This window comes from Acanthopagrus latus, chromosome 1 (genome assembly GCF_904848185.1).
Source record: "Acanthopagrus latus isolate v.2019 chromosome 1, fAcaLat1.1, whole genome shotgun sequence".
Taxonomy (NCBI): domain Eukaryota; kingdom Metazoa; phylum Chordata; class Actinopteri; order Spariformes; family Sparidae; genus Acanthopagrus; species Acanthopagrus latus.
In genome coordinates, this window is record NC_051039.1 from 30,150,757 (window position 1) to 30,163,673 (window position 12,917).

Here is a 12,917-nt window from a genome sequence, read left to right on the forward strand (position 1 = left end):
AGGTATTTAAATGTAAGTTGGCATAAAATCAATAATATTTTACAGTGTTTTCAATTTGGGTTCTTTTGGGTGCTGCACAACAAGCTGTAAACACACCACTGACATATTATAAAGATGGCAAAAAACTATTTTATAATTATCTTTATCTTTAATCTTTCTCTGTGAGCTAAGATTTTTAGTTTTTAATCCTTTGTGTTTCAACACTGTAAACAACAGCTTTCACATTACACTTTCACTCAATCCATTGTTGATAGCAAACTGAATTAGTGCAGCGTGCAGAGTTGAACCGGTTTTATAAATAAGCAAAAGGCGGACCTGCATGTTGAGCGTGTCACTCTTCACCGAGTCATAAATAATTTGCCTAATATCAGCCTTCCTCCGTGCTTGAGCAAAGGAATAAAGCAGGGGGGCTTTAATATAAGAACCTTATGATGGAGGTTATTAGCACTGAGGTCCTAGCATGCTGATTGGCAGAGAAGGGGCGGCACATGCTGCATTCTGCTGATGACCTAAGGGATAGGGCTTTTGTGACTTAGCAGGCATTTTGCCTGGCTCTTTGTTATGGCCATGTGTCGCCCTGGGAGCCTGCTGCTCTTTCCAAAAGCCCCGGGTTCAAAGCTGCCCAGCCCGATCAGGGAGCGGGGATTGGGCCCATGCCAGGGAATAAAGAACATCCCAAACATCTAGCACAAAGACCCCTCTGACTCCATCTCTCTCTTCTACGATCCCTCTCTCTCTCCCTCTCTCTTTCTCATAGCTGCTTTATATCTCTGTCACTCACTCGCCTCACCCATGTTGTCTCCCAGCTTTATCTGTTCCTAGAGAAATCTGCCTGGATATCCATCTCTACCCTCTGCCCTCGATCCCCACTTTCCTTTCCTTTCCTTTCCTGTCCTTTCCTTTCCTTTCCTTTCCTTTCCTTTCCTTTCCTTTCCTTTCCTCTCCTCTCCTCTCCTCTCCTCTCCTCTCCTCTCCTCTCCTCTCCTCTCCTCTCCTCTCCTCTCACCTCCCTTACCTCATGTTAATATCACTCTAGGATCTCTCTTTTCATTTTTTCTTCCTAGTTCCTAGCTCTCTCGTTACCTTTGCCTACATCAGATGAAACCCCCACCAGAGACTGTGGATAAAGATAAGCCCTGTGAGATAGATTGTGTGCGTGAGACAGAGTAAATCCACCAGCCCACCCCCTCCCTTCCACCACCCTGCTCCAACACTGGCTCAAACCCCTGGCACGTTCCGTCTGTTCAGGCTAGCAAAGCCACTAAGCCAGCCTCTGCCTCTATCCACCTCCCCATGCACAACATTAGCTAACCTGCTTTGCAGCTATTCCCTAATCAAAAACATTTCCAGCCAGAGACAATGCCTGCACGGGCCAAAATAGACTGCTGCCATTCTCCCTCCCAGAAGCCCCCACCCTTGTCCATGTATTTGCAATGGATTAGCCCAACAGGTGCATGATCATTTTGATCAAAAATGCTCCAAGGAGGGGAAAAAAAAGGCTGAGCCAAATGGTTGAAGCTTAACCCAACAGGTGCTACGTTTGGTTTGCAATTCATTCAAAAGTGAAGCAGCTGCATCTTCCATGGCCCTATTACAATGTCTTCCTACATGAGAGAGAAGTAAACACACACACGCACACACACACATTCAGGAACACACTTTGATTCTGCTTTCAAAGAGCAGAATTCTGGCCCTGGCCAATGAGAGAGAGCATCTGTGTTTTGGATTTGAAAGGAACCAATAGGACAAAGAGATTGTATCAGTTAAATGCAGGTGCACCATGTTTAGCGGGCAGCAGCTGGTGAGGTCACAAACGGACGCATGTTGAGTGGACAGAAACACACACGTTTTGTTTTTCTTTTTTTTTTTCGAACGCACAGTAAATGTTCTGCAGTCCTCTCATTTCTCTTTCTGTCCTCCAATCTAACAACAAACTTCAGGAGCACGTCTCACCAGCCTTTGATGAATAAAGAAGCAGAAAAGAAGAATACGTGGCACACAAGCCAGTGTGGGTTTTAAATGACTCCACTTTGAATAGTGAGAGACGAAAGGGAAAAGGAAGACAATATAAAAAGGAACATAAACCTCTCAGAGAAGCTTTTTGAAATTGGCTGATAAAAGACTAGCCCGTATTTTTTAGGGGAATCAATTTACCGTGTGTAAGAGTTTGTGTTCACACATTGTGCGTTTGAGTTAAGGGTCGGAGTGACACAGAGAGAGAGAGAGGGAGATGATTTGTGGCTCTTTGGAGGCCTGCACAGTCTCCTTTCAACATAAATCCAGCATTGTCACAGGCGGCCACCCCTGCCTTCCTGGATTTGCCTCTCCTCTCGGTGCTCGCTCCCATCCACTGTATCCCCCGAGACATGTCATCATCCTCTCTGCAGCTCCAGCCCTCCTGTACGTCCCAGAGGTCTTGCAACAGTCTATCCCATCGTAATCCAATTTAGGACAGAGTGATGGGCGGCAGAGCGATGGCCAGCTCCGGAAGAAACGCATACACAATTTTGCTGATGTCATTCAAAAGGGACCGGGCATCACAGTTGGTTTGTGGTTGAGTAGTTAGCATGCCTGCTTTCTCTCTCTATGGCCAAAGAAGAGGCCTCTCCTAATCATCAGAGAGCATGATTTGAGTCTCGAGCCACATCATGGTTTCTCTACTTCATTAAAGGCCTCCCCTCAGCAAACGACTCTCCGTCTGAGGAAATGGCACCAAATCAAGAGGCGGGTTACATGGCAGATGGAGCCGTTCAGTTACAACTTAACGGCTATACGTTGACAGGCTCTGGTAATTTCCACAACCTCTCCTCTAAGTCCTGGAGAGGGTTTTTCATGGAGGCTGAGAGTCCATCAGGGGGAATTGATCGCTGAGGAAATAGCAGATGAAGTCAGAGCTGGCATGCTAGTCATCTTCAGCTACCCTAGGGGACTCACAGTTAACTGCTGCACACTTCTGAGCAGAGAGGTGTTTAATGGTTGATTAGCAGTCCCTGTGAGCTGCCCTGTGCACCCAAGGCACTGTCCTCTCCATTTTATGCCTCTCTGAAAAATCAATTAGCAGTATTACAGGGCCTTAGTTCCATTAAACATTAATCACAGAGCGCCATGCCTAGGGTTAGCAGCTAACATTAATTGTAGGCTGACATGACTTTGAGGGAGCGGCGGTAGCGTCTCAGCTTTACAGCGTACAAGAGCTCGTCAGACAGCATTTCAGCGATGATGCAGCAAGTCGGACTCGTCACTGGAAGGTGATCAAACACTGAGGAGATTGCTGTCATCTTCAGTTCCGTTGAACATTGGCAGCATGGTACGTGATGTCAGCCACCAGCTTTGTAGATGATGGTAGAGTCCACAGAGATGTGGTGTTAGTGAAGATGTGGATTCCTGGATCTTGGAGCCTGGAATAAATGTTTTTAAGGCTCCTGTTAGTTTTCTGGCACTGATCGATATGTGTCTGTAGAACAAGTATTGAAAACTGTCAAAGTGAAGTTTGAGGAGTATTGACACTCTTCACATAGAAACACAGGACTCCCCCACATTATGTTATGACCACCAGTGTGGCTCTAAATGATACGATACCCATGAGCCTTAGTTGTTGTTGCTCTATAGAATCAGAGCTGGAGCAAATTCAGAATGCTTTGTTGTTGTTGCCTCCGGTAACAAAACACTTTGCAGAGGTTGCTGCTTACATACTTACAAATTTACCAAGAATTCAAATGTGAGCTGATTTAGGCTGCAGATCAGGTTTCTACAAAGTGCCATCTTTAGATTATGTGTGTCATTAGCAGTGTATGTAGCAGAATTAAAGTAAGACTTAAGAATTAAGCTCATTGATCGGATAAAAGGCACCACTGAAGTCGTTGTTGACTTCTCTGTTTACATTTCACATTAATTTACACCGAACAGGCATAACATTATGACCACCGACAGGTGAAGTGAATAACACTGATCATCTCTTCATCATGCCACCTGTTAGTGGGTGAGATATATTAGGAAGCAAGTAAACATGTTGTCCTCAAAGTTGATGTGTTAGAAGCAGGAAAATGGGCAAGTGTAAGGATTTGAGCGGGTTTGACATATTTTGATGTCATTTTATGTCTATCCAAGAAGTGCCCTTACTGCCAGTTATCTATAATTTACATACATGTATATGTAGACCATATCATTTCCTTGATGATCTCATTGTAGAACACTGCAATTGTATTTTTGATTTACCACTTTAAGTAATTAATTATCAACAAAATGGAATTGAAGCCTTATGGAGATACAAACTACGACTGTCAACCTTTATCTGTCTCAGCCAGTATAACTACTCCCTTTAGACTTGTCATGAATCTGTCTTCCTTTGGCTTGTGTCCCTTTCAGCTGTGGGAGGGCATCATAAGAGGCTTGGCTCCTCTGTTTTCACTGCTATGGTTTACAGTTAGCTGTGGGCAGCCTGTCCCGCAGTCCTACTAATTGAGGCTAAGAGGTTTATCTGGAGTCAGGCTCTCAGGTCCTGGTCAGAGAGAGGGGCCCAGAGCTGAGCAGAACTGGAGAGACTCTCCAGAGACGGTCAGTGGCAGGTCGCTGTCTTTCATCCCCCATCCTCCCCCCCAGCTCTCCTTTTCTCTCAGTGGCTCTCCTTCACCTCTTACTTTGACCTGAGAGGGGTCACTCAGTATCTTCGTAGCCTCCTCGGTGGGAGAGAAGAGGTTATTTTCTCCTTCTTCTGTGTGTCTTGTGTCCTCTGTCTGTCAAATATGCATGTGCATACATCACACAGGAACCCTGACAGCCTATCCCGCCAGCCCACTCAGAGTAACAGGGGTCTCTCTCAGGACGCCGGGCTAATTTAAGCCCTACCACCAGGCAAGGAGGGGGGTATGTGGGAGAGAGACGGGGCACATTTAGAGGTGTTATTTTGAGCAGGCATGGGATGAGCAACCTGAGGGCAGCTTATCAGAGCTGGAGTCATTTGCCGGTGTATTTGTGTGCATGTGACCACTACGCCTGCTAAAAGGGACACTGTATATTCACGGCTCTCTGTGGAGTGATACTGTACTATGGATTGCGAGGAATGCAACCCGTACACGCCCATACGCTCACACAAACACACGTTCATGTCCGCTCAAGTATTCGGTTTAAATGACACTGTACAGCGTTTTCTTGTGTGAAACTTGACGAATCAGCTCTGTGCAGACATGGGAGCAACCGACTAGCTTCTTTCATTTCTTTATCTTTACACACACTTCCCTGACACTCTCCTTTGGCGCAGCGTTGAATAATTAGAACAGTCCTGTGTTGCGTTCAACGTGTGCAACTTGGGTTAAATAGCTTCCTCTTTTTTTTTTTTTTTTCATCATCTTGTTGTCAGAGCAGCTGCACATTCAGCCCTTCTCAGAACTATATTCCTAAGAATTGGGATTCCGCTGACTAAAAACTTCATCGCTAGAGGCCTCGAGCAGATTGCTAATCAGAGCAAAACACAGTAAGACCACTATTAACTGCTGTTCTATCTTTCTCCCTCTGCATCCCACTCCCTCTTCTCTCTACTCCCCCTCTAGACAGTGAGATTGTTCCTCCCGACTGCCTGCGCCCACGCTCCTTCACCACAGTGCGCTCCTCCTCTCTGCGGCGGGAGGCTGATGACTCGCGCCTGTCTGTCAGCCTGTGTGACCTCAACCTGCAGCAGGAGGACGGACGCTCCACCCACACTCAGTCCCATCGTCACACGCTCCACCTGGCTTCTGCCTCCTCCTCCTCCACCTGCCCTATACCGCAGAACTCCCTCAACTCCCAGCAGTCCTCTCTGCTGCCGTCCGCCCTGGAGAGCGACCTCCACTTCCACCAGCTGCGGGGCGCCCACATTAAGACGCTGGATGAGCAGACGGTGGCACGATCTGAGCACGCGCGAGAGGAGCGCACGCTAGTGTTCACTAACCGGCCCCTGCGCACCGGAGAGACGGTCTTCATCAAAGTTACCAAGTCCAGCCCAGCACGCTCGGGCTCCTTGTCCTACGGGGTGACGTCCTGTGACCCCGCGGTGCTGCGCCCCAGTGACCTGCCCTACAATCCAGAGGCTCTGGTTGACAGGAAAGAGTTCTGGGCGGTGTGTCGAGTGCCGACGCCCCTCCAAAGCAGCGATATCCTGGGCTTCTTAGTCAACCAGGAAGGGGAGGTCATCCTCAGCCACAACGGCACCAATGTTGGCATGCAGGTGTGTGTGGACAACTCCCGACCACTCTGGATGTTCTTTGGCTTGCACGGGGCTGTGACCCAGCTGAGGATTCTGGGTAAGTAAGCGCTGCATGAAGTCACGTAAGATACTCAGAGTCAGACAAAATACAGTGAAAGGTATTTCAAAGAAGATTAACTCCAAGAATTGTGTGGCTCTGGAGGAAGCTCCAGTGGTGTCACTCTGTCACCAAGTGGAGTTGTGAGTTTTTGTTTGTTTGTTTTTTTCAGGTTTTATCAAAGTTTATCAAAATCAATACAGCACAACCAGAGATCACACTTTTTTTTATTCCACACTGACTTTTAGTCTCTTATGTACTATACATCCAAAAACACAGGACCTGTCAATTCCCATAATGCAACCAATAGCTTCTGTATGAGATACTGTAAACATAGGCATCTTACAGACTCAGCAGTTTGTCAGGCGTTCTGTCAGAGATAGACAGAGACATCAACCAGGCTGACACATTGGTCAATATTATTGCAGACATATCCGTATCCATTTATGTCAGCTGATATCAAGGACTGTACAGAAAGGCCAAACAAGGCCTTACTCTAAAAATTCATTGTAGTATAAAGGTGAACTCAAAAGTTGACACCAAAACAGGCAGCAGGTTCAAAGGTGAATTTCTGAACATGGTGAAACAGCAGGAAGGTAGAGGTGGTGAGCTCAGGTGCAGGCAGGTGCTTCATGGGGAGACTCAGGGTTACACAGTTAGCCAGCTCATGCAGTCATGGTTGAGCAGGGTGGCAGAGCTGCAGGGGCTGGGTGGCAAGTGGTCGAGGAGCTGGTCCACAGAAATGGTGCGATCACACTGGCACTGGAGAACTTACTGGATTCGATCGCTGGCAAGTGTAACTAAACAAGTTACCACTGGAGCTGGCGACAATAAGGGAAGCCCGGGGTGGAAGAGCAGGTGCTGATAATCCAATGTGCTGCAGGTGTGTGGCTCAGCAACCGCTCCAGCCTTCAAAAAGAAAAAAAAAAACACGTCCAGCACCTCTGAAAAACACGGTGACAAACAAAACCATGAAAACAGGCCACTGCAAAGTCCAATCATGACACTTAACCCCTCTGAACACCATGCATTCAGGCTCTTTTCACTGAGATATTTAAGTCTTGCCACTTAAAAAAAAACCACTACAATAATGGCTAGAAGTAGTGAGAACTCATCAGTGTCCCTTTCATGGTGTAACACAGTTAGAATGTCATAAATCTTAAAAAAAGAAGGAAGAAAAGACAAAAAATGTTAAGAAATTAAATCTGTTTTTATTTTCTTTTTTCAAATATAATTAAGTACTAACAGTACTGTATAAAAGTGTAAAAGAAAACAGAGAGGCCACATGCTATACATATTGAGCTATTTACATTTTTACAGTCCTCTTCTTAAGACCTCTCTGCCTCCAGTGTTTTATCCAGAGTCAGCGCTATTTTCTTCTAAAATAGTCATTTTCAGTCATTTTGGATTGTAATTATTACCACTAAAGATAAAGATAAAAATCTGTTGGAGTAATACAGCGGAAGCACACCTACCAATGTTTCTAAAGTTCTTGTTCTGCCACCATTACGACTCTCTCGGTTAGTGGAAGATTGATCAGAGAGGAATGACAGAAGTGATTCTGAGAAGACTTTTTCTCAGCTTCATTTTGGATAAATTTCCAGGTAAGTTTATTGTTACTGGTTTGCTTAATGTGTGTAAGGTAAAACTGTGGAGCCTCTAGCTAGCATTACAGCTAGCTAGCATAATTGTGTAGACTCAACCCACTGCCTTCACAGTGGCGCATATGCTAACTTTAGCTTCAAGCTAATAAACATTGTAATACCACTTTATTTGTAGTTTATGGACAATATCAATATCAACTGACCTTCATATCCATTTTGGACTTTAATGAGTGAAAAGTGTTACTACTTTCACACAATGACCTATAGAACAGCGTACTAGGTATGTTTTTTATGCTTTGCTTAACTGCTTTCGATATTCGTCATGACTGTTGTGCCACACCTTGAGGTTTACTGTTCTGCACTGACTTATTGTCTGTAGAGTCTCAGCCTGATGTTGGTGATGCAGCAAATGTTCCTGGAGAAGTTGCCTAATACCTGCAAGTAAAGAGTGGACTTACACAGAGCAGCAAGCTTCAGGACCTGTTCAGAATGCTGCATGGAAAGGAAATTTGTTTTTGAAAGTAAATGGAATGACTTTTCAAGATGGGACCATCACATGTCATCCATGTGTTTTCTGTGTGAATTTTATATCTGTGACAGATTCAGTTGACAATCAACAAAACATCAATATTTTGATGTTTTGCACCTTAAAAATATTTTAAGAATAAAGTGTGTTAAATGCTAAATACTAATTTCTGATGTATTGTGCTTGTGTTCAGAGATAACTTTGTACTGTATAAATGCAACTCTTCGTAGATCATAAATAAATTCTGTGTTGAGAGAAATTGAACAAAAGCTGTTTTCATCGTCATGTAGGGTAAAAGTAACTCTGCAGTGAGAGAACATTTTACTCTATTCAGACTAGGACCAAATGTTATTGTTTTCTAGAGTAAAGGAGTGCTGAATTTAACATGTTTTTTGTTTTCATTTACACTATCTGTTTGGTGCAAATATCACAACTTTACGCTTAGATTCAGTAGTTTTTTGTTTGTTTGTTTTGTTTTGTTCTGCTGGAACTGTGAAAACTAAATGATGATTTCTGTTTTCACAGTTTCTACCTATGAAAAAGATAATTAGTAATGTTGGTAATTGTTTTCCAGAAAACATGCCTAGTGGGTTTTGGGACCCAGAAACACTGTCACCATTACATATGTATTACAGATGTATTCTTTAGAGGTTTTAACAGTAGTGTGATCTATTTTACTCAAGGAGGAGATGTTTCATTTCAGGAAGAATTTACACACTGCAGATTCAGTTTGCCCATCAAAGAATACTAGGTTTATTTTTGCTTTGTAAACTATTCCATTCAGTATGGATATTACCCCAATGAATAAATCAAACCTAAGGGATCACTATCAAGATTTATTTATTATATTTATTATATGTGCTAATTTTGAAAAATCATGATGGCAGATGTCTGACATAGATAAAGAACACTGGAAAATAGGGTGTTAACAGTTTGAAAGTAATACTCTAGGCTATGAAAGACAACAATCTAGATCTTATTTTAAAACTGTGGTACAGTTCACTAAAATTGGAATTTATGTTTCAGCTAATGTGCAGCCTTTGTTCTCATACAGCATCCCTTATCTTTGTAAATGATCCCACTTGAAAGAGTATTTTATGGTGGAAATAACATCTTTTTAGTCCAGTGATGAGTCTCGGGTCAAGAACTTACAGATCAGCATATTGATCTTCATTTGGCTGGGCACACCACCGCTGACACCTCGGGGATCCTTGCCTCATTTATTTACTCCCTGGGGCTGAAATCTATTTGTGCAAAGTGTTGATAGCCCTGACAGTATGCCGATGGAGGTAAACCACATCAGCAGATGTCTCGAGACAGGAAACATCTGTACACATTCATAGGATAAGCAAGAAAAGTAGATGCTCTGTCACGACCCGGTAAAATGAAAAACAGGAAGCGAGCGAACAGAGGTGGAGAGAAGCTCCAGGAGGGAGGGCTGCGACCTGCACACAGCAGGGACAAGATGTCTCTGCAGGGTGGACACTTTGCCTGCCAGCAGTGTACCCGGACACCTGAGGCGTGTTTACCTTTCTAAATGTTGATAATGACAGGGGAGCGTGAAAGGTGTGTGTGTGTGTGTGCATTCATTCATGAATGCCACTCTTAATGCCATTTGTTCCCACATCTGAAATCCAGAGAAATCCCATTATAACAACAGCATCACACAAATGTACATGAAATTGAAATCATAATCTTCAACAACATGTCATTATTGCATATATTCCACCCAGAGACAGCGGAGGGTTGACAGCAGTAGGGCAGCATCTTTGACGGCTGTGGAAGGCAAAATGGCACATGCAGCAGTTGATGCTGTCTCCCATTAAAGTCGCTCTTAAGAGGCATAACAGCCGCGGCCTTTTTAAAAGTGTCCTAAGTGTTTGTCTGTGGAGGAAAAAGCATCTATAAATACATCCTGCTTTTCTTCAGCGATGGGAGCGGAAAAGGAAGCAGGAGGTTGAAAGATGTTCGAGGGAAACAAAGAACATTGACTTTGACTTTAACTAGACATGAGAGAGAGAGAGAGAGAGAGACTGAAGATCAGGCTTAAACCTTTCTCTTGTCAAAACTCTTTAAAGATAATAAACAGGGTTGGGTGCTAACTGATTACATGTAAAATGCATGATGTAATCTGATTAAAATGAAGTAAATATAGATTACATTTGACTTTAGATTCAATTAGTCAAATTTGTGTTTGGATCATACTTACAGTGTTGATTACGTCTTTAAAATCTTTAAAATGTTTTTTTTTTCTTCTTTTTTTCATGATAGTGAATGTCCCATCAGATGCCCATGACATGGAAGTTGAGATTTCTGTGTAAAAACTATGACAACGCTATGAAAACGCTCAAATGCACAATTTCTGAATTTAGAAACTGTGCCTTTAAACAAGCTGCCAGGACGTCTTTAAGGTTGTGTTGTCATGGATGTAACAATCTCCACAGTGAATGAGGTCATCTGTCCTTTGACCCTTGATTCGAGTAAGGGAAAAGTTCCAGCATTAAAAAAACCCTTCTAACAGGAAGGAGGAAAAAAATGAATCAAACATCAGGAAGAGCCACAGAGGACGGACCTCTCTCAGAGGATGGACAAGCAGTGCAATAGATGTCACGTGTACAGAGCAGAGCAGACAGTACAAAGATTTAATTGACAGGAATACCTTTCTGTTACCACTGAAAATGAACAAAGGAAAGATGTTTTCCTCCATGTGGCCTCCATGTGATTAAAAGCAGAAAGAAACAAGAAAAGACAACAGGAACGGAAACAAAAGAAGCTGTTGTAGAATATACTCAGTTCAGTTTGTGCCCGTAATGTTTTTGTAAAGGTCATTTACTGTGCTGAATATATGATACTTTTTTGCATTAAATATGTTTTGAGGTGTTATAAGATGCTCAAATATCAGAGGCTGTGTCCATTTTTTTAATATAATGTGTGGTATTTTCAGTGCTTGATTTTAAAGTTATCTAAACGTATTCAGATGAGATAACGTTTTGTAATCCAATGGATTATGTTACTATTTACAAAAAACGACCATGTAATTTGCATTCAATAACTGATTTGAATGTAATTTGAGCCAGCCTTGATGATAAATAGAAAGGATTTGAAACCTCATACGGGGGATCACCAGCGCATCTCTGCACTTCTGTTGTCCTGTTAGTTTGACCCACTTAACATCAATTGACAGAAGAGTAACCATGACAGCCACGTCAATACACATCACAGTGAGCTTCAGAATGCAGGAGCTTGGATGTGTGGATAGATGTACATAAATAAGAATTTAAAGTGCAAAAAAATGATGTGTGTGTTTTGGCGTTATAGAATCTGATGTCACCAGGTCACCTCCAGGGTCTTATGGGTGGTGGGGGGGGGTTGGCAGTTTGGCCAGCATCCTGTCCTCTGCCACCTCCTCCAGGGTGACAAGATCAGAGCTAACAACAGACCCTGCCTTCTTGATGCGTTTATTCAGTCTGTTGGCCTGCCACCCTCTACACACCCCACAATGTCTGTGTCATCAGAGAATTTCTGCAGATGAGGTACTTGAAGTCTGCAGTGTAGGTGGTGAAGAGGAAGGGAGACAGCACAGTTCCCTGGGGGGGGGGGCGCCGATGTTGCAGTCTGTCCGTCAGACAGTCATCGAACCATGTGACAAGAGGAGAATGCACCTGCATGTTCTCCAGTTTGGCCTTCAGCAGCCTGGGCTGGACGGTGTTGAAGGTGCTGGAGGCGCTGAAGAACATGGAGCTGGAGTCAAATCTGTTGAAAACAGGTTGAGCACTGTTCATTTCCCTCAGCTGCTCCTGCAGCGTTTCTCTGGAAGCCGGTTACATCTCTCTCCTCACTCCATATGTCCCTGGTGTCGTTGTTCTCCAGTTTGTGTTCCAGTTTTCTCCTGTAGTTGTCCTTACTCTCCCTGATGCTAAGTTTTATATCTCTTTGAACTTGTTTGAGCTCCAGTCAGTTCCCTGACCTAAAGGCCCTCTTCCTCCCATTGAGTAGGGCCTCTAGTGTGCATGCAGTGGAGCTGTATGCATCCTTAACATTTGCATACAGGGACCTTAACGTTTCCAGTAACAACTGCGGGGATGCAGAGTTTAAACTTCCTATTCTCCATTAAACACCCACTCTGCAGCCTCACCGTCTCGTCCTTAGCTCAGCTCTTCTGGCACTGTGGGTCTCTCCGCGACTTGAAGGGTTGGGAGGCCTCAGGGCGATCAGCTGGTCATGATTGTAAACAGTGCAGGCTGTATTGCAGGCATGGCTTCCAATCACCAGGAGAGACATCGGCGCCATCAGAAGATCTATCAGTGATAAATTCAACACGTGCCAAATAACAGGAATTCAGTGTTCATTGACTTCTTGTGTTTCAGTGTCCCCTTCAACGTCAACAGAACAAACGGTGAGAAGGAAAATGTCTTGACGCTATAGCAAGTTTTCTACGTTTCCTGTGTTATCTCTCAGAGCCATCACCGACTCTACTGTTAAATTACATTTTGTCTCGGCAACTGTGCATAA

At 43.9% G+C, this 12,917-nt stretch overlaps 1 protein-coding gene across 2 annotated transcripts in view; it reads left to right on the forward strand.

The window, feature by feature from the left end:
• neurl1aa (neuralized E3 ubiquitin protein ligase 1Aa) overlaps window positions 1-12,917 on the forward strand; it is a 78,750-nt gene that overhangs the window by 53,765 nt on the left and 12,068 nt on the right. For both annotated transcript variants that reach the window (XM_037114595.1, XM_037114603.1), the window contains exon 4: window positions 5,547-6,275. In XM_037114595.1, coding sequence (XP_036970490.1) covers window positions 5,547-6,275 — 729 coding nt within the window. The remainder of the gene's footprint in view (window positions 1-5,546; window positions 6,276-12,917) is intronic.